At 40.3% G+C, this 22,833-nt stretch overlaps 1 protein-coding gene and 1 long non-coding RNA gene across 2 annotated transcripts in view; one reads left to right on the top strand and one right to left on the bottom strand.

Annotated features, from left to right (window-relative positions):
* SGK1 (serum/glucocorticoid regulated kinase 1) overlaps window positions 1-3,977 on the bottom strand; it is a 111,136-nt gene extending 107,159 nt beyond the window's left edge. Inside the window, exon 1 of the mRNA XM_043457223.1 lies at window positions 3,267-3,977. Within this exon, the coding sequence (XP_043313158.1) occupies window positions 3,267-3,335 (69 nt within the window). The 5' untranslated portion in view covers window positions 3,336-3,977. The remainder of the gene's footprint in view (window positions 1-3,266) is intronic.
* LOC122434061 overlaps window positions 1-22,833 on the top strand; it is a 76,249-nt gene that overhangs the window by 10,365 nt on the left and 43,051 nt on the right. Inside the window, exon 2 of the long non-coding RNA XR_006267232.1 lies at window positions 10,123-10,202. This is a non-coding gene — a long non-coding RNA (uncharacterized LOC122434061). The remainder of the gene's footprint in view (window positions 1-10,122; window positions 10,203-22,833) is intronic.

The raw sequence follows: 22,833 nt of genomic DNA on the forward strand, positions 1-22,833 counted from the left end.
AGCTTTAAAGACACGGTGGTGGGAAGCATAAATCCAAAGGATTTGGGAGAACTAGCACCAGGACTGCCTTTCTTCAGATTGTGTTCCTTGAGGCTGGGTTCCCCAGAGCTGCCTCAGTCATGACTGAGGGTTGGAAAGAAGCTTCGAGAGAGCCAGCTGAGGACTAGTCCCCTTCATAGGTTTTATAAATTGCATAATGGCATAAAGATTTTACTTGGGGAGAAAAAAGATTCTGTTATGGAAGAAAAAAGGGGGTGGGAGTGTGATTCAAAAATAGAAAGTGTGGATTAAGAATATGGGCTTTGGGTCAAAGAAAATTTAAATTTTGGTTCTGCTACTTTTTAGTTAAGTGATATTGGGCTGGTCGTTTAATCTCTCTTAAGCCGTGCTTTGCACATTTAATGTTTTCTTACTTCACAGGATGACTCTGAGGATTTCATGAGCTAATACATATAAAACACTTGACCCATAACTTCTAGAACATAGCAAGCTCTCAATAAATGGTGCCACACTTACTGTCCTAAATGAATCACAGGGTGGATCATTCTGCCTTCCCTTTTGGCGACCTTCTTAGGCTTCTTATGAAATGTCTCAGAGGTGTAGGAAGCACTAGTTAAGCTTTCTGCCATCAAAATTTGGGTCCAAACCTCCATGTTTTTAGTAAGCCCTAAAAAATCTATGGGTTTTTTCCAAGATCTATTCATGGTTTAATGTGGGCATTGGACAAAGGTTCATTTTGTAAGGCTGTCTAAGTAGGTTAAAAATAAAATATGCAGAAATCTGTGGAACTTCAACAATAGAATATAAGAAAAATGTATTATTCTTAGCTGAGAACAAAGGCATTCTAGTATACAAATGTGCATAAAGATGCATAGAGAAGATCTGGGAAAGATAGATGCCAACATTTACCTCCGGATAAGAGAGGCAGAGGGATTTACCTGGGTATTATCTTAATGTTTTACACATTTATTTACATATCAGCTGTGTAATTAAAGGCCCCAAACAAACAAAGGAATCAAAAAGCAAAACCTAAAGCAAAGTCATGGTACAAACTGAAATGAACTTTCAGAAAAGATAATGTATGGACAAGAATCAAAGACTTTATCCCTTAGGGCCCTCCATGACTTGACACAAAGGCATATTCTGCTGTTTTGTCCTTGAAGAGTAAGGACAAGAGGGGAGGTTTCTGATACTATCTCCAGAAAATGATAGACCCAGGTTCAAAGGCAGATGAAGCTGCCGGGCTGGATGCATGTGTGCTAAATCGCTTCAGTCATGTCTGACTCTTTGGGACCCTGTGGACTGTAGCCCACCAGGTTCCTCTGTCCATGGGATTCTCCAGGCAAGAATACTGGAAGGGGTTGCCAGGCTCTCCTCCAGGAGATCTTCCTGACCGAGGGATAGAACCCATGTCTCTTAGGTCTCCTACATACCTTGGTTTCAAGTTCTTTCTCTCTGCAAGCACTCAGGTTAGACATCAGTACCCTGGCTAGTTCTTTGCAAAATGCAAGGTCTACAGAAGCAACAACTGAAGGCTACCGTTAAATTCTGCTTTTAAGCAAAAAAGAAACTAGATAGTAAATTAACAGTTATTATAGCACATTTTGATAGCAAAGAAGAGAAAACTTAAAATCTACCTGACAGTTACTCAGTTGATTAAATATATCTGATTGAGAAGTATTAAAGTAAATAAATAAACACAAGCCAAAAGTCAACCAACCAAAAAAAAAAATCACCATCACTGTCCCTTCAGTACCACCAAATTAATTAATTAAATGAGAGTAAAGAGTTTTAACTACTGAGTTATGAGCTCTGGCGTTGTTTGTTTATTATCAAAACATTTGTTTACTGTGTTGGAAATTGTTTTTTTACAAAGTGCCCTTTCCTTGGAAAGAAATATCTTGGCTACAGGGAAAATGAAGAAACACAGTGGACTCTGAGAAGTAGCATTGCCTTGCTCCAATTCAACTTGAGTTTCCTCCAGCGGGAGACCTCCTTGCCAGTCGCTGAGGCCTCTGGAGCAGAAGCCAGGACAATGTGGGTTTTGCTTTGGTTTTAATGAATATGTTTTGACCCATGGACTTTAGGGGAGGTTTTGCTCTACTGATGGGAATTCAGTCACAGGTGTGTGGGAAACTGTGTTAGCCCTCTGGCCTGGACTGACATGCTGTTCCCAGCCCTGCCTTCCCAGCTTGCCCATTTGGTGCAGGACGTAGTCCAGCCCAGTTCACTGTGTTTTGGTGGTGATTTAAGTGAAGGGCAGTGTTTCCGGAGCAGCACTTGAAAGACCTGAATGAAGGAACTGAGAATGAATGAAGAGAATCATTTTGATGGAATTGCCCTAGGGTATCAAATAGACCAGGGCAGCTGGGGGCTGGAGGAATGTCAGTCATCAGTTGCTTAACAATCATTCATTTCTTACCTCCCACTTATGTGTAAATTTGCAGATTTATGCCGACCACCAGTGGGACCATTACAATGAACTGAGTTTATTGTGAAACACAAGGAAAACCCCCTCCCTTTTCTTTGCTCATTTACAAGCGGTGAACATTAACGTCCTGAATACAAGAACAAGAATTTAAGAAATAAAAGTATACCGCAGCATAACCCCATATTATCACTTGAATTCACACTGCCCGTGAAAAGAAAGACGGTTGTACCAAGTAAAACTGAGGCAACTTGAAATAGAGGATTTAAAATGCTGGACTCCATCAGTTCTCTGAAAGGTCATTCTCGTCCTTTGCTATTTTTACCATAGATAGAGACTCAGCAAGTTATTGGCTGGATGGATCTGGGAAGCTAGAAGCTGCTGCTTCTGAGGCAGGAAGATGATAAAGCTGCACTTGAGACTGAGTGAATGAAAGGTGTGGGAAAAGTTGAAGCCTTCAAAGATAAGAGAGAGCCAGAGCGCGCCACGGAATTAGTCCCCAACCAAATCAACTAGCCAGTAACTGTGCCCAGGCCAATTCTCTTTGAAACTGCTTGTAATCTTGTGGCTTTGGTTGGGAAATTCCCTTTCCCGGCTCTAAACCATCCTTAGGACATCTCAGCCCAACCCCCTCCTCCCAAAGCAACTCTGCCTAGGCGCCCCCACCCTCAAATCTGCATCAAGTCAGGTCTATTTCCCAGCGGGACCACTGCCACCAGACACACAGGACTTCCATTCCGGGCTTTGCCACCGAAACTCGGGCTTACCTCCGGCAAGCAATCAAAGGCATTTCAGACAAGAGCAGAAAACAAAAGAAGCAAACAAAACCTGTCCTTACCCGCTTCTTAAAAAATTGGAAGGCTGAGCATTTCTTGACTGGGAATCCATTCATGTCTTTGTTTACCATTTTCCACAGTGGGGAGTTCACGGTTAACAGATCCAGGGTGGCCCCCACCTGGTCAGTGCATCTGGTTCCCGACTTGCCTCCTGGAATAGTTGACGAAGACGGAGCGGGATGGAGAATCCAGCGCGGCTCAGGTTTTCACTCACACATTCTGCAGCACCGGCTACTGCAGCAACCTCTCCCCTCTCTCAGTTTCCACCGACAGTGGCTCTTCTCTTTCCATCACGGCTCCGAAAGGCAGGCATCACCGCAACAGGACCCCAGGATGCCCCGGATTCCGAGGAGAGGCTCTGGCTGCTGCCCAGCAGGGGAAGGGCACCCCCTGCGCGCCCCCAGCTACCTGGCGGCTCTGCGGCGTGTGCACTGAGAGAGTCGCTCTGCTCCAGGTGATGCGCTTGTGGAGGCTGCCGGAGAGGAGAGCTGTTTTTGATTGTGCAAGTTCCAGCGGGAGCTGTAGTTAAGCAGCTGAGAGAAGGAGTAAGAAAGAGCCGAAGCCAGAGGAAAGGGAGGGGGAGGGGGGCGGGAGAGCCGCGCCAGAAAAGCAGAGGGAGAGGGAAAGCAGTGCTGGAAGACAGCGATTCATGAATATCTGAGCAGCGCGGATGGAGGGTAGGCATCAGCGCAGGATGCTCTGAAAAGCTGTTGGCTCCCTTCGGGAGGTTTACTTTAATAGCTCCCCCCCCCTCCGCCCCTTTCTTTTTGTTAGGATCCTTTAAATCAGACTTTCTTATAACATGCAGAATGTTTTAATTTTGCGCTCATCGAAATTCTGTTGATACATATTCCTGGGGGCGGGGAGGGGACGGTTCTCAATGGAAATTTAATCAAATGTATTCCCGATCTGTCCAAATGTGGAGAAAAATAAAGTGTAACAATGGATGATCTCTCATTATGTAGAACCTTGCTAGTGTCCTCTTCCTACTTGTCATGAGATAATAGGCAACTGTGAACATTAGTGTGTGTGTGTGTGTTTTCCACTAAAGGAATCTGTTTAAAAAAGCACACAATGGGCATATATCCAAAGTGGCTTATGCAAAAAATACAAAGGGCATTACCAAAAAGTGTCACTGAATTCATTTAACAGAAAGGAGGACTCAAAATGCATAAGAGGAGAAAGGTTTTTTTTTTTCCCGTCAAGTGAAAATCTACCCTTCCTCATTTTTCACTCATGTTATTCTTTGCACATTCAATTCATTCTGAAGAGCCATGTGGTTTGTGTGTGGCCAATTTTTCCATGTTTACTTTTTCCTGTCGATATTTTATGGGGATTTTTTTTAACAAAGTTGATAGCTAAATGGAGAAAGCAAACAATCTTGGCATCCAATTGGGCACTGCTACGACATCAGTGTGTGGCTTTCTGCCAGTCGACTGACCTCACGGTGCCTCTTAGAAGGTGCCTCATCCATGAAATGGAGGCAGTCACTCACTCGTTCATTCACTCATTTATTAACTTAGTCATTCACTTGTTTGCTGCGTCATTCCGTGTATCTATTATATCCAAATGGAGCAAGTGTCCCCAGGATGTAGAGCCTTTTCAATGTCACCACAAAGGAATATAGTTAATAAATGAGGGAAAGGCACAATGTCTACTTAATAAAATGAATGGCCAGCTCATTAAAAGCGATATGCCTAACATTGTTAACATATTTATAAGACGGTCTGCAGCAAGGTTAACTGGGAAAGAGATGCACTGATTTCATTGAATTGAAATATACATCTTTAGAGCTGGGCCAGGGTTGGCAGGGAATAATAATGAAATCTTGTTAGCTAAATGCCTTGAAATTTCCAAAAGAAAAGGTAGCATGACCACATGATGGTATTATAACTGAAGAAAAATACATGCTTTATTTTAGAGAGATAGGTTAAGTTGTCCGAGATGCAAGAAGTATATATTGTTTAAACTCCAGCACATATAGCTTGCTGTGGTTCTTCTAGAGTTCATTAAAATTCTGGTAATTTGAAGAGAATTATTTTTTTGTCCCCATCAGGCGGTTTGTAGGACCTCAGTTCCCCCACCAGGGACTAAACCCAGGCCACGGCAGTGAAAGCACAAAATCCTAACCGCTAAGCAACCAGGGAACTCCCCAAAGAGAATTTTTAAGGCAGGTAGAAATATCCTTTATCATGATGATGGGGTGGATTATATGATTATGCATTTGTCAAAATTTATCAGACTTTATATATGAAGGAGGAAAATTTTACTCTATGTAAATTACAGTTCAATAAATCTGATTAAAATAAATCATGGCCATTCAAATTCTTTCCTGCTTCTCATACTGCCCCTTCCTTAAAAGTATTTAAGAGATATTAATTGAATTTGAGTGATATGCAAAAGAAGACCTCTCTAAGCATCCTGTTGGAAGTGGGAACTAGGGACCTTGCCTTGATTCCACACTGATACACGACACATACTGGTTTTAAGTGCACTGTACACTTATTTGGAGTGAAGAAAGGAAGGTTAATAGAAACCAGAGAGGAAGAGGTGAGGATAAAGCTAAATCCTATCCCTCCTCACCACTATATGCCACCCCCTGGAGCTGCTACTCTGCCACTGAGCCCGTGTTAGATCCTGTGGTAGGTCCCGTGAATGCGAATATCAATAGTTCATGTTCCTAAGGAAGTCACAGCCTGCTGAAGAAACACATATTGTGGAAAGAATGATATATTGCTGTATGTTATAATTGACATATATTATGTAATATATGCTGTTGTTTTTCAATCACCAAGTCATGGCTGGCCCTTTGTGACCCCATGGACTGCAGCACACCAGGCCTCCCTGTCCCTCACCATCTCCCAAAGTTTGCCCAAGTTCCTGTCCATTGCACCAGTAATGCCATCCAGCCATTTGGATATATCCTCCATATCCAACATATCCTCTGTTGCCGTCTTCTCTTTCTGCCTTTATATGTTATGTAATAAGAATATACATATTATATATGATTCCATATGTACAAGTGTTAACTTCACCTTGGTTCGGAGGGGTGGCTGAGTGGTTTGGAGAGGAAGGCCTGGGAAGTTGTCCTCAAAGTTAGTTCAGAACTTTAAAGAATAAGTAGAGGTTGGTCAGAAGGAAAAGCAAAGGGCAGGGGTTCTGACCGGATCAGGTAGCCTATTATTTGAGATGATATTTTGATCACTGTAATAATAGATCAATGTGTTTAACTGTACTGTGTTGGCTTCTCAGGGAAAAGCAAGCATCTCTCATCTCTTACTTCTCTCTTCATAAATAAAACTGCCTGCCGGTAGGCTCAGAGTAACTACTCTTTATAAATTTCTCCTTTGCCAAGCTCATTAGTATCTACAAAGGACCATAGACTACCTCTTATGGTAGAACAGAAAATAACTCCTGGACTCTTATAATATCCTGCTTACATATTAAACTTGTTTCAATTTAATTCATTTATTTTCTTACTTTTTTTTTTTCATTGAACATGCTCATTCATTTCTGTAGCTTCAGCATACAGTTATAGTGCCTGGACCATGCTAGGCACTCAATGAATGTTTTTTAAATGAATTGAAAAAAACAAAGACACTGTGTAAAGCTAACATCAGTGACTCTGGCACCAGGCTGTTAGTAAGAATTGTTAAATATTTTTGAAATTCTTAAACCATAAAGTAAACTCCCATCATTATTAATGTGCTGAGCTCTAATTAGACCCAATAATCCTTAATTCTTTCCAGTACTTTTAGAGTCAATGACATTGAGACCCTGGGATGACACATCTTTTTTATTAAAAAACTCTCACGTTAAAAAGAATCTCTTAATCCTCTATTTGCTTTGTGGAATATATTTATTTTTCCTCTCAAGTATAATGTTTAGACTATAACACAAAGAATAAAATGAAGCAAATAGGTAGGACTGACTACCAATATATAAAAGACATGGAGAGAGGCTATGTTGATTTGGAAGATCTGATTACTAATCTCCCTTCCCTAATTGTATGACCTTGAATGCTGCTGCTAAGTCGCTTCAGTAGTGTCCGACTCTATGTGACCCCATGGACAGCAGCCCACCAGGTTCCCCCATCCCTGGGATTCTCCAGGCAAGAACACTGGAATGGGTTGCCATTTCCTTCTCCAATGTATGAAAGTGAAGAGTGAAAGTGAAGTCGCTCAGTCGTGTCCAACTCTTCGAGACCCCATGGACTGTAGCTCACCAGGCTCCTCTGTCCATGGGGTTTTCCAGGCAAGAGTACTGGAGTGGGGTGCCATTGCCTTCTCCGATGACCTTGAATAAGTCCCTTCAACTCACTGAACCTCAGTTTCCTCATCTATAAAATAATAACAAAATGCATTCCGTCTACCTCATAAGGCAATTGTCAGTATCAATGCAAAAAATAAATCTCATTGATAGTTGATTTACAATGTTATGTTAGTTTCAGGAGAACAGCAAAGTGATTCAGCTATACATATATATGCATATTCTCTTTCATATTCTGTTCCATTATAGGTTATTGCAAGATACTGAATATAGTTCCCTGTGCTGTACAGTAAGTCTTTGTGGGTTATCCATTACATATAAAAGCATGTATATTCTAATTCCAAACTCCTCATTTATCCATCTCCTGGTTGCTCCTTGGGTAACCCTAAGTTCGTTTTTTATGTCTGTGAGTCTGTTTCTATTTTGTGTATAAGTACATTTCCATCATTTTCTTTTAGATTTCACATAAAATTGATATCATATGATATCTGTCTTTCTGACTTACTTTACTTAATATGTTAATTTCTAAGTCCATCCATGTTGCAGCAAAAGTATCAAATAATAGTATTAATAAAAAGGCCTTGTAAAATAATACCTAACTCTACATTTTTGGTTTTACTGAAGTAAGAGGGGTATAGTGCTGTAGTACTTTTTAGAAAGTTCACCTTCCAAAGATCAAATTGTCTTTGTGTCGTACGCTTAGTTGCTAAATGGAATGTGAATTCTTTTTTTTTTTTTTTTTCCACAAAGCAACCTGGAAAACATAAAAGATAAACAACAAAAGATCCATCTATTGACAAATGTCCCTAAGGAGAAAAGGACACAAATAGACCACATGATGAGAAATGTTTTACATTCCTATTTGACCCAGATGATTGGATCGTTTGCTTAAAACTCCAGCCACAGTGGTACGTAGGCAATTAGGAGTTAGGAGAGCCCACTGGGAATTATGGATTTATTTTTGTATGTAGGAAAGAATCTTTCTTTTAATTAAAATTCTTTGGTTTCACCAAATTAGTTTTCATTTAATTCATGCATGTAGCAAAGGATAAGTTACAAAATAAAAATCAAGCCTTGAATATCAGTTCATGATTTTTTTTTTGAGAGAAAGAATTATGTACATAAGAAGAATCGATACCAGAATGGGTTCATGGAACTTTGCAGAAAAGATGCCGGTAACTATGGCATCCCTTTTGTAGATAAGAGACTAAGTAAGGCTAAAAGTACTACATCCTTACAGTTGGTTTTCAGTCTAACTAGCAAAAAGATCTAATTGGCAAATATATTTTCAATGTTATCTGATTTGACTATCTATTAAATGTCAAATATATGCTAGTCATTATAAGAAAAGGAACAATCTAATAAAAAAGACCCGTATTTGTCTTAGCAAATCTTACCTAATGATAATATTTAATTCACATTTAAGGCACTTGACATTTTTTTTTCATGGTGTGGTTTTAGCCAGATCACCAAATAAATTGGACTTTTATTTATCTCTATTACCTGAAAGATTTTTTGATAGAATTGCAAAATTTAGTTCCTTAGTTCAAGAGACCCTGTAGCAACTGATTAAAAATTCAAGACACCTCCCTACATTTCTCTGTTATTTGCTTTTAACCTGGGCCTGCTCCCCCACACAGGAACCCACACACACATTGACCTCTTTTCCTTTGTTTTTTCTCTCATTGTTTCCACATAATAAAGATATCAAACATATTTATGACATAGCCTTTTCTGACATGAAGGTATTAAAAAATTGGCTCTTTCTTGTAACAATGTGACAACATGTAGCCCAAGGGGACAAATCAATTTGTTAGTAATTGCTCATTTGAATATTAGTGATAATTCATTCAACATAAACAGTGAATTTGCAGCTCTGCCAGATTTCACATTTATGCATCTATTTCTGTTCCCTCACTTAAATCATACAAGGGATTTAGAACCTGCAAAGCTTGTTTATTTTAAAGAAGATATATTCCTTTTAACTCCCTTTAGACTTGACCATCCTTATTTCCTGAGTCAGGATGCTTTCAACAGGCAGCAAGAGTTTGCCATTGTACAAGTCTCATTGATGGAAACCTGGAGAACACACAAATTCAGACTCCTGTGTGCACGCACGTGTATCCACTCAGTGGGAATGAATAGAGCAGGTCAGGAGAGCATTCTACAAAGGTCATTATCTTCTGTGAATTAGATTGCCTTCTGAATGACTTTGAGAAATGAACTAGAACTCTAGATGGTAATGGATTTTATAGCCTTATTATTAGATGCAATTTTGGGCAGTGGGGGAATATTTTTAGCAATGTCTCTCCTTTTTCTCTCAACATTCAACCTTTAAGATCAAGTTCAATATGACTCCTAAAAATGAGGTCAGAAGTTATATTTTCAATTTGATTTGTCCAAAAGATGTTCATTAACTATTTCTCTATGGAGAGCACATATGAACACTGGCTTGGAGGGTTGCTCTTGTCAGTCATCTCGCCATGCTCTGTATGTGATGCAATAGGCTACTGGGATTGGTATTGATTGAGAAGATGCTAGAGGGAAATTAGCAGCCTCTAACAGAGTTATGTTTTCTCCATTTTACAGGCACGATCTTTGGCTTTATCTCTAAGAGGCCCATGCAGTGAAAAATTGAATCAATTTCTCAGATAATTCAAATCAAAAGGGTGAGTGATCGGGGTAGATAGGTCCAATGGTGGGAGTGGCCCCAGCAGAGACAAAGAACCAGGAGCCTCATATCTTAGGATCCTAGAAATTGCTGTGCCTTAGGGTGAATTGATCCCTGAATGGGATTGGCTCCAATTTGAAACTCTCTCAGAGTTTAACTGGGATTTATCTGTTTTGTAAATTATGCTTATTTAAATTGAACACAATTTCATCTAATTTGGCTTATTTTGTTTTCAAGGGAAATCAGACACCATGTATATAACATCAACTCAAAACTATTAGAATGGCAATAATAAGCATTGAAATGAATGGGGTCTTTCCTCCAGTTAATATGGTTTAGTAGAATTAGCATTGCTTTGTACAGATGGACTGGAATTCTGCCTCTGAAACTTACTGGTTATGTGACTCCAGGCAAGCTAAAAATAGACATAATACTACCTAATTGATTGGTTGTGAAAATTAAAGGAGATATACACATATGTGTACATATTTCTATATCTATATGTTTATATCTGCCTATGACAATTTTAAAACATGGCTGCTAATTCTTCAATTTGCTCTCATTGACAAGGTGGATCTGGTTGATGACCCCTTGCTTTGAATCTGATTGGGCTTGTGTCTTCAATCAATATAACACAGTGAAAATGTTGTTATGTGACTTCTGAGCTTAGGTCGTAAAAGGTCAAATTGTTTTATTTTGTTCATTACAACTGTCTGACTTGGAGTCCTGGGCCACCGTGTAAGAAGTTTGTGGCCTAAAGACCACAGTGTTGTGAGGAGCCTCCAGCTGCATGAAGAGGCCAGGAGTAGGTTCTCTGGTTGATGGCCTCAACTAAGTCCAGCTTTCAAGTCAACCCAGCCCAGGAACCAGACCTATGAGATAATGTTTCAGATAATTCCAGCCCTGAAGTGTTTGAATCATCTCAGCTGTTTGAGATTTTTCAGCTGAGCTCTCAGGCTTTGTGGAGCAGAGATAGCATTTGTGAGCATAGCAAAATGATATTCATCTCTGACTATATACCTCATAGATTTTAGGTGCAATGCTTGATGTTTGGACATTTACAAAGAATAGTATTTGATCACAGCCAGTTCCTAGAATTGTAGAGTGTAACATATAGCTGCAAAGGATCCTAGAGATCTTTCAGTCAAACCCTTCATGTATAGATGATAATATGGAGGCCCAGAGAGAGACTGACTTGCCCAAAGTTAATTACAGTTAGTGACTTTCCCATTTGAATCTAGCCAATCACAGGCATATATGAAATCTATACAAAAGAGAAGAGAGGCACTTCCTTGGTGGTCCAATGGCTAAGACACTATGCCCTAGTGGCTAAGACACCATGCTCCTAATTCAGGGAGGCCTGGGTTTGATCCCTGGTCAGGGAACTAGATACCACAAGCTGCAACTAAAGATCCCATGTGTCACAACTAAGACCTGGTGCAGTCAAACAAATTAAAAAAAAAATTTTTTTTAAAGAGAGAATAAAAAATATAGTAAAATGTATCCATCAAGCAATAGGACAGCAAGTATTTGTTGATGATTCAATCATTCCTTAGGCACAGGGTTCAAGACTAAATATCAATCACATTTCTTTAGGCTCTGACTCATTTTTCCCTAGATCCAGTCTTTGGCTGCCAATCCATATTCTTTATAACATCCTCTTTAATAAAATTTGCATGAAGAGTGGTAGCTCCTCCTTTTATTGACTATTCTTTTTCTTTCTTTCTTTTCTTTCTTTTTTTTTTTACTGATTACAAAATCAGTCAAACAACCTCTCCCTATAAGTAACCTTCTTAATCAAAAGAGATAAGCTCAGACAAACAGGATCTGGTAAGTGACTGAGAATTTAATTGGGTTTGCGTCATAAGGTGTTCATGAAACTTTCTCCAAGTTCCTAAAGTCAAGAGATCTATAAGAATTTGAATGGAAGGTTAGATTTTTTTAGATGGGATGGGGAAATTAATGTTTAGTTCAAAATATAATAGCACATTGTGAAGAGAAGCTAGCTATTTGGGGAAGTTATGTGCAATCAAAATCACTTGGACTGTGAAAGGTCATCTATTATAAATGGTTAAACATTTTAGTGACCATGTTTCTCCTTGGATTTGGCCTTTCCTTCTACACTATCTTGTCACTGACATACAGGCTTGACATTTGAACAGAAGCTGTTGAATGGAGTGGGGAAAGACCAGTATATTCTTTTAAAATTCTCCTGTTTATTTATTTATATTTTAAAAATACAAACTCCTTATCTAGCCTATCATTTTATGTTTCTATTTTTAATTTTTAATATAGGGTTTTACTGGAGAGTTCTGCCTTTATTCCCTTCTCAGCTTTGGCGGAACAAAATACCAATATTTAACTTTTCTTAAAGGGCTTAAAGTGTACTTTCAGTGGAATACTCTTATTTTTACCCTGTGTGTGCTATTTTTATATTAAAATGGCCCATTGAAAAGCTTTAAAATGTAATATAAATTTGTTTTATTGCCAGGCATTCTAGGTAAATGCACAGACATGAAATCTTAAGGAAAATAAGAGCTCTCTAATTTTAAGTGTCTATATGCTAAACTATATTTATGTAGTCTACTAGATAGATATCAATACTATTTGGATGAGGAAGGAAATATGGTCTAAATAAAGGACAATGAGTTTCACCTCTTTATCTCATTGGTTCAATATGCATATTTAAATCAGTTCAATTGAGTTCAGTCACTCAGTCACGTCCAACTCTTTGTGACCCCATGGGCTGCAGCACGCCAGGCTTCCTTGTCCATCACCATCTCCCAGAGCTTACTCAAACTCATGTCCATTGAGTCAGTGATGCCATCCAACCATCTCATCTTCTGTTGTCCCCTTCTCTTCTTGCTTTCAATCTTTCTCAGCATCAGGGTCTTTTCCAATATTTAAATCAACCGCAGAGGAATAATGAGACAATGGGTTGTTGTACTAGAGTCAGTGGGGTCTAATGGCTAAGAGTCAGAATGCCAGGGTTTGAATGTCTTCATCATTTCCTTGCTATGAGATTTGAAACACATGATTTAAGCCTTCCAAGCTTGTTTCTGGTTTTTAAAGATGAGACAACAGTGGTACCTATCTCTTTGAGTTCTTAGAATAATTGAGAGATATATGTGAGTTGTTCAGCAGGGTTCTTGGCACACTGCAAGATATGGCTGCTGATGCTGCCGTTACCTGAAAACATTCAGAGAGGAAGATGTCATTGAAACCGGGGGCTGCAAAGGCGCATTCAGAGCACAGAAGGCAGAAAGCATTTGGAGTGTTCTGTCAGGAGCTGGACAATCCTTTCACAGGACTATGGACCTAGTTTTTAAAGGGGTCTGAGGATATTAACTCAAAGCAATCACCTGCAAGTAAAGATTTTCTTTAAGTCACGTTTTATCTTTTGAAAAATACATGCCAATTTTGTATTATATTACATAACATATGCTCATAGGTATTCGTATAAGAGTAATATGCTTCTTCCACCTTGCACACAAGTCATCAAGTACAGTTTCTCTTCTTGGGGGCTGAGACCTACTTTTTCTGTGGCTTCTGGCACTCTGTCCTTGTTGCCAGATGGAGAAACACAAGGGGAAGATGAGAAAGAAGTCACATGCAGGCTGGAGGCAGGAGTTTAAGTTGGACCTGGTTATGCCTTTACAAAAAGGATGCTAAATGAAATATTCTAGTAGCATCTACAACACTAGATTGTGAAGGCTTTTTAACTGCCAGACACTGGGTTAGGCACTTCATAAGGAGAAGTAAGAAGTCTTAGCGGCTCAGTTGTGTCCAACAGTTTTTGACCCCATGGACCCGCTAGGCTCTTCTGTCCATGGGACTCTCCAGCAAGAATACTAGAGTGGGTTGCCATTCCCTTCTCCAGGGGATCTTTCCAACCCAAGGATTGGACCCAGGTCTCCTGCACTGCAGGTGAATGCTTCATCTCTGAGCCATCGGGAAAGCCTATTTCATAGATATGAGGAGATGTTTTGAAGAACAGAATTTTTAACTGAATGGATGCAGGGCATGGAAGCATATTATGACTAAAACAAAGACTCTGATGTCAGACTGCTTGGGTTTTGTTCTTCACTCTGCACTGTGTTCTAGCAACGTGACATTGAGAAAGTTACTTAACTTCCGCCCCATAGTTTTCTCATCTAAAAATAGAGCTAAAAATATACTTGCCTCAGAAAGTTTATGAGAAGATTGAAATGAGTTATTATATGAATTTTGAAATATTTCCAGACCCATGAGAAGTTTTGTGCAATTATTTGCTTGTTGCTATGGGAAGTTGAAGAAGAGAGAAGCTATGAGTGCAAACACTCAACGAACCGTTGCTACAATCACGTTGATCAATGAATTGATATTTTTCAGATTTCTCTCACTGTTATAGATGTCCCACCTCACCACCAATGTTTAGACCAAGTCAAAAACTTAAAACCTGTTAGGGGCCAGGTGGGCTAAGGAAATGAATGAACATGTCAGGAACTGAGGTGAATGGGGCCCTGTGAAAAAGGTTGCTGCTACTCAGCCCCAGTGAATTATCACCCACAGAAACATTAGTCTGGGGGTGTCAGGTTGTCTGACATTTTATAGAAGTTGCATAACCATATATTTTTGAAAAATTTTCTAATTTTTAAAAACTCTCTATGAAACAAAAACTTATCTATAGGCTGGATCTAGCCTTTTGTGGTCCCTTCTAGGTTCTCTATTGCCTCAGTGGATATATAAAACCTTTTTCTTTCATGTTCTCCACCAAAAAGAGGGAGGAAGAATGAGGTTGCTGGGCTCCAGGAAGACAATTTCGAAAGGGCTGTGGTTTTCTCAGGTCTGCGTGCTGGGGAGGTGTAGGCTGGCTAGCTATGTCACATAGCGTAGTCTGGGGTGGGGTGCCCCCTAGACCTGGACCCCCTCTGTATGTGTGCGTGTGTAGGGGGCTGGTTCTTGAATGTCCCACAGATGGTGACATTTATTGCACTTTAAGTGTCAGGGAATGACTCATTGGCTACCCATGGAATGACTATTTTTAGTATCTTCCACACTCCTATTGCTTCATCCTCAGACATACTCTACAATATGGAAGAACCAAATGTAGCTAAAAGGGATGACATTTATTGATAACTGCTGCCAAATGTAACATTTGAGGCTGTAATTTTAACCAGCATTCATTCTACAACTATTTCTTGAGCATCAACTACATTCTACCCTAGTCACGCTCTTCCATCTGGTCCTCCTTGTGATGACAAGCAGTACAATTATGTTGGGGTTCAGTGTGGGGCAGTAAAGATAAACGAGCTCAGATGAATTTCAGGACATGAAACTTTGATCTCACAAGTTCAGGGCTTTATCAAATGATCCAATCAACAAAACCTCATTCAGAAAACTAAATACCAAAATTGACCATCATTTTATTACTGTCATTCAAGTAGAAAATAAAATGACCACCACGAGTTTATTGCATTTAAAAAGAAATCAGCCACCAAACCAGATTGAGAACTTAATACTACTTCCTTCAGTTAAAAAAATTACTGAAATACAGTGTGTGTGTGTGTGTGTGTGTGTGTGTGTGTGTGTGTGTATGTATATCTGGGCTTCCCTGGTGGCTTAGATAATAAAGAACCTACCTGCAATGCAGAGACCCAAGTTTGATCTCTTCCCTTGGTTGGGAAGGTCCCCTGGAGATGGGAATAGCTACCCACTCCAGTATTCTTGCCTGGAGGATTCCAAGGACAGAGGATCCGGGCAGGCTACAGTCCATGGGGTCGCAAAGAGTCGGACTGCGTGACTAACACACACACACTCACACACATACGAATATGTATATATATCGCTGCTTGTTGCTCAGTCACTGAGTCTGTATGTGTATTCTCTTCTATATATTTTTCTATTACAGGTTATTATAAGATATTGAGTATAGTTCTTAGTGACATACAGTAGGTCCTTGTTGGTTATCAATTTTATATATAGTAGTATGTATGCTGTATTTTAATCTCATACTACCAATTTACACTTCCCTGTCTTTCCCTTGGATCACCATAAGTTTGTTTTCTATGTCTGAGTCTATCTCTGCTTTGTAAATAAGTCATTTGTGTCATTTGCACCATTTTTGTAGATTCCACATATAAGCGGTGCTTGTCTTTCTCCAACTTAACTTCACTTCCTTCAGCTTTTTCTTATTCCATGGAGTCCTATAACTCCATAAATTCCAGTGTCCTGAAGCATCAGATTAAATAACAACATTTAATAACTGATAAAAATGGCAACATTTTTATTACCCTAATTTGCATCTTTAATATATTTTTTGAGAGTATTTTACTCACTCCTCCCACAGCAAATTCAGGGGCTGTCTCTCTCCTGGTTTGTCCCAGCTCAGAAATTTAATTTGCATTCTAAACAAACAGTGCTGACATTAGACAGGGTGAGACTCAAGGACTGAAACCCTCTAGACTCAGCTAGCCACATCCAATTTGAGGATGCATGATTCATTTCTACTGTAAATGAGTGGTACCATTCAAGGCATGCAGATGAAGGAACAAAGGAAGAGGGATAAATACTTGACTGCTCACAGCAGACACTGCTACAGTGCAAACATACATTCCAGTGCAGCCCTTCTTGCCTTCAATTAGTTTTTCCCGACACACAATCTCTTTAGGTCTTTTACATTTTGGGACTCAACTTGCATGATATTCTGCTTCATGATCTAATTGAGTGGAAATCCTTTTCCGTGGTAATGGAGAGCTTTAGAGCACGACAAAAAAATGTACATGTCTATAATATCATGCAATATGCTGCTTCCCTGGGGTGAGTATTAAGACTTTTAACGGGAAAATGACACTGACTCAAAACCTTAATCTTTTTCAATTTCTATTTTGCTATTTCATATTGAGTCGATTGTCTTATGTCATATACAAATGTTTCCTACAAGAACATAGATCACATAGACTATTTATTATAAGGATTCAATTAGTTCATGTATGTAAAAGACCTAGAACAGCATCTGGAACATAGTTGAAAGTAAAATCTTTATCATCATATCATCACCATTAATATAAACTTTGCCCTACAGTTTTTGTCTTATTATTTCTTTGGGCTATGTGACTCTTACCTTGCATTTAGTGTCAGGACCTCCATGATAACCAGGATAGGAGTGTTTACATCAAAGATTCATAACACTGGGACTTCTCTGGTGGCCTAATGGCTAAGAATCTGTGCTCCCAATGCATGTGGCCTGGGTTCGATCGCTGGTCAGGGAACTAGATCCCCGATGTCACACTAAGACTTGGCATGGTCAAATAAATAAATATTAAAAGAAAAAAGAAAAAAAAGATGGGTAATACCACTTCATGTTCACTAGCTTCCGTTCTCTCTTAGGCATGTGTTCCTGACAGATGCTTCCATATTGGGGTTCCTTCAAAGAACACATCAGCAGATTTTTACTGAATATCTTCTGTGTGTAAGGCACAGCAGTTTGTAAAATATCTTCAGAAACTTTCTTTGCTCCTAAGGAGCTAAATACACAGTTAGAAAGACAAAACAAGAACTGAACTTAAAATATATTGAAAAAAAAAAAGGATTATATCTTGAAATATTAATGTGTGCATTTTCTAGGTGTATTCTTTCATCTGGCTATTCTCCCCTAACCCCACCCCACCTCCAGCTACAGTGAAGTCAAAACAAGGCTCACAGAAAAAATAAGTGGGAGCTTATTACTGTGCAGGGAGCAGGCTTTTACTCCCTCTTGAAAAAAAAAAAACAAAAAAACTAGATCTGGAGAAGGGAGAGGAGAGGACTAATTGGCCACAGAAACTGGAGAGGAAGAGAAGAACCTTCCATCTTTAAGACTAGGGAACAGAGAAGAAGCAGATCTGGCAGATTATCTAATGAGGTCCCTTCAGTGATGATGGGACTTTTGAATGATGGTGTCCTCTTTCCCCTCCTGCTCCTTGACTGGAGGATCCACCATCTTTAGGTGCTAAACTCCTGCAAATCCATTTTCTACCTCACCTCCAACAGAGATGAAAGGGGCATAGACATGAGGAAGACAGAACCCTCAGATCAAATTCAGTTTAGTTCAGTTCAGTTCAGTCGCTCAGTCATGTCCGACACTTTGCGACCCCATGAATCGCAGCATGCCAGGCCTCCCTGGGGTCCATCACCAACTCAGATCAAATTAGGACCCAACAAAACCAGTAAGAAATTCCCCTTCAGTGAGCTCATTGGTGGCTGCATGATCCCTAGTATATAATAGAAAAGAACAGGTACAGGAACTAGCATCTAATGTATTTGCTGTGTTTTGTCTCTCAGTGGGGTCTGACTCTTTTCCACCCATGGACTGCAGCCCACCAGGCTTCTCTGTCCCTGGGGTTTCCCCAGGCAAGCATACCGGAGTGGGTAGCCTATCCCTTTTCCAGGGACTCTTCCCAACCCAGGAATCGAAGCAGGATCTCCTGCATTGCAGGCGGATTCTTTACCAGCTGAGCTACCAGGGAAGCCCAATGCATTTAGAACAGATCAATTTGAATAATTATTAAGTGCATAAAAACTGGCACTGACAAGTGGCCTATTAACTTATATGCAGAGTCTGGCCGATGAGGTCTATGTTATATTACATCCAACTCACATAAGGACTTGAGATCCTTCCATAGACACATCTTCGATAACCACTTTAACTCCTCCCTTTAACCAAATCATAAAGTGCTGTTCTGTTAGGATTGACTCAAATGATTACTATCACATGGCTCTCCTGGATAAGTGAAAAAATTACCAAGTAGCAATATGATCAATACAGGGTTTCAGGACTGATAGGGTAGAATTGAATAACTGACTTGTATGACAGATAGTTTAACATTGCCAACAACACTGCCAAGAAAAGAACGGAGAAATCAGCTTGTCCTTTTCTTACTTATGGACCTGTGTTCTTTGTGTTGGATGCCAATTAACTGAAAGAATTCATGGGTCCAATAATTATCCATCCACCTACCCAATCTATTCATCCATTCATCCATCCATCTATCCACTCATCTGTCTATCCAACTGAATGGCTACTATTTACTAGAAATTCATCTAAGAGAAGGAATTTTAGCAGCAGATAAAAAAGTCCCTGGTCCTTATATTTTAGTGGGGAGAAAGACAAGCAATAAAATAAATAGGTATAAAATGAAGTATATCATAGAGAAAAAGAAAGTGGGATAGGGCGATTTGAAGTGACAGGGCTGATGGAAGGAAGGCTTAAGTGTAAAAAGAACAGCAGGGGAGACTTCCCTGATGTTCCAGTAGCTGAGAATCTGCCTTCCAATGCAGGGGATGTGGATTCAATCCCTGGTTGGGGAACTAAGATTCCACATGACTCAGGGCGTCTAAGTCCATGTTCTGCAACTACTGAGCCCATGCATTTTAGAGCCTGGGCTCCACAACTAGAGAAATTTCATGCACCACAATGAAGACCCAGCACAGCCAAAAATAAAAATTTAAAATGAAAAACAACAGGGAAGTCCTTTCTGGGAAGGTGACTTCAAATGAAGGCCTAAAGGAGCCCATGGAATGAGCCCTGTGGCAAAGAGAAACGAGCTGGCAAGGGAACCAGAAAGGCCCTAAGCAAGATACGTGAAGGCTATTGTGGTACAGGAAACTGAAGTTTCCAGAATTCCAATGGTTTACTATTTCACATGATGAGCTTTTGGTCAAGGTAAATTTACATCTGCCCTTTGCTTAAAATTATCTACTGACAAATGATACTTAGGCTAAATATTGACCTAATTTCTTAATATAGTATTATGTTCTTCTTTGGAAATAGAGTATTAAGTCATCCCAGCAGGATTGGCAGTTTCTCTAATACTGGCACCTAGAAAGTTGGTGATGATGGCAGTCAGTGACTACAATCCCGATTGCCTACTGACAAACTAAAACAAAAATTGTCATGGCTTGACCTCATTCTAATGTCAACCCTAACCGTCAGAGTAACAAGGAAACTATTTTCAGTATCATGCCCCTTCCTTGATGTCCCCCTTTAGATTTACATAGTTTTGCAATCTTTCATGGAGGTTGACACTTAGCATGGTTTGGCTTGTCATTATTAACCAATGTGATGTTAATCTAGGAAGAATAACTATTGGACCAGGGCAAGTGATCAGAACCAACACTGTTGTTTCATGGACGAAGGTGACGCTTTGGACTGCAAGGTTTATTCATCCCTTAAAGCACTTTACTCCCCGGCAGCTCTCATAAGACCAACAGCTCATTTTTATAAGGGCTATTTTCACCCTGTATTCTCATCCACAATCTAGGCCTTCAGACTAAGTGAAAGTTTGTGATCCTCAGAATCTAGAGGCTGCGTATTGCACTTCACAGCAAGAGACAATCTGTCTTCATTTGAAGTTGAATTCTTGGTGCTATCATGGAATTCAGTTTGAATGCTTTTATTGGTGGAGTTAAATTGCAAAAACATTCGTCTTTTCATCATTTTGATCTCTTCTTTTAAGCAGTGGTAGATAGAAACCAGGGCAGAGCTCAGTTATCCTTGGGCTTCCCTCGTGGCTCAGCTGGTAAAGAATCCACCTGCAATGCAGGAGACCTGGGTTCGATCGCTGGGTTGGGACGATCCCCTGGAGAAGGGAAAGGCTACCCACTCCAGTTTTCTGACCTAGAGAATTCCATGGACTGCGTACTTCATAGGTTGCAAAAATTCAGACAGTTATCCTTACTCTGAGCCAATTTTGAAGTCTACCAGACCTCCTAGCTTGTACTTAAATTATCCATGAGTGATCTTATAATTTATTTCTTATGGTACTGAAGCACCTGTGTTATGTAAATTACATATCGGGCTTTCTCCAATTCTTTTCCCACCTGGCTCCTTTTTCCCAAATGTGAAACCTTTCTGTGTGTGTGTGTGTATGTGTATACGTATGTGTGTGTACATGTATGTGTGTGTTAAGGGGTAGGTACAGCTCTGAATCAGAAGACAGGACGTGGTCTTCTTCCCCACACCCATTACGTGCTTAAAAGTGAATTTCTCCATCCTTTGCTTAATCTCTGTCTCAATTTCCTGTCTCATCAGTAAGAGGAGGATACTGTTTGCTTAAAAGGACTTTTGTGGGGATAAAATGAGCTGATACTTGTGAAAAAACAAAGAAGTTATAAGTATTATCACAGCTTTAATACATCACCACTACCTCCCTGCCCCCCAGGGGTTAACTCAACACTTCTATTCTCCGGCTTTAGGAAACTGATTTCAAAAATTATTTCAGTTATTCCACATGTGAGAGGAGGAAAAGTCTTATGCAAATTTGCAGCACATTATCTGACAACTGCTCAATAAATAGCAATATTGTGGTTTACAGGGGATGTGGGGAGTACGCCAAAGGTCTGAACAAGCCAGATCCCTAGAAATCCAATCTCTTGAGACCTCAGGCTGAGCTGAAAGCCTGGGACAGGACAGCGTGGTGGCGGTCCCCCATCCCAGGGTCTGGACATCCGTGCAGGCGGCCCTGCCCTTTCCTGGCCAGGGTGTGGACAGCTGGCCTGGTGCTTAGGGCAGGCGCCAGGGTGGTGCTAGATGGAGCAAGGCTTCTAGGATAACCCCTCCCTTGGAAATGAATTCCAATACATAACTGCAGATTTCATTCATCTTAACAAAGGACAACTTCTATTCAGCTTGATTAAAACAGAAAACAGACTTCTTTGGAATTATCAATGTAGAGTCACAGTTGCCACCCATTTGCACATGTGAGAACCCTGAAGAATAGCCAGTTATTCTTGGTAGCTCAGCGTCCAGAATGCTGTTCCTTCCCCCAGGTGTTTCACACCAGGGCTGTTGCCGCCATCACAGCACTCAAAGTGAGAGACCTGTAGACCTTATGGGAACTTGGCTTTTTGTTCTGCTTTTGGCTTTAAGCCAAGATGTTTACTTTTGCCCATCTGTGCAAATTATTGAATAGTACTTCAACTACACATGGCACACTTTTTAAAATTACAATTTGGAAGTAAATCAGTTATCTGCAGTTAATTTAAAGTGGGCCAATTGTTGGCCAGACAAGGGTTAAATCTCTATCTCTTTCTCTCTCTCTCTCTCTCTCTCACACACACACACACACACACACACACACACACACACGCATGCACGCACGCACGCGCGCGCGCACACGCATGAATCATAATGTTTAGTGCATTTGATCAAATTTTTATTGAATACCTTAGTCACAGGCACTGTGACTCCGAGGAGATAGAGATGGAAATGATGTGGGTCCTGTCCTCAAATGCCTTTCGTGTGGCTGAGGGTGGAGTAGGTAGGTCACAGGAAACCCATATGTAAACCCACTGGAAGAACACGCAGGGGGGTGGGGGGCGGGGAGGGGAGGGAGGGGGTTAGGCAGGGGAAGGCTGGAGTGGAACTTCCAGTCCGCTTGAGTGGCATCTCAGAGGATGAATAGAAGTGACGAGTGGGCGGGAACTGTGAGAGGGAGGAGTCTATGACTGGGGAAGAAGAGCAGGGCAACAGCCCAGAGAGGTGCACCGCATTATGCCTGGAAATAAATACAGATAAGGCAAGTGGGAGGCAGGATACGGAGGACGATGAGCATGGAGAGAAGACAGGCAAAGTTAGGTCCCAGGAGTCCTCTAGGCATGCTAGGAATTTG

The sequence above is a fragment of the Cervus canadensis genome, chromosome 33, assembly GCF_019320065.1.
Source record: "Cervus canadensis isolate Bull #8, Minnesota chromosome 33, ASM1932006v1, whole genome shotgun sequence".
NCBI lineage: Eukaryota > Metazoa > Chordata > Mammalia > Artiodactyla > Cervidae > Cervus > Cervus canadensis.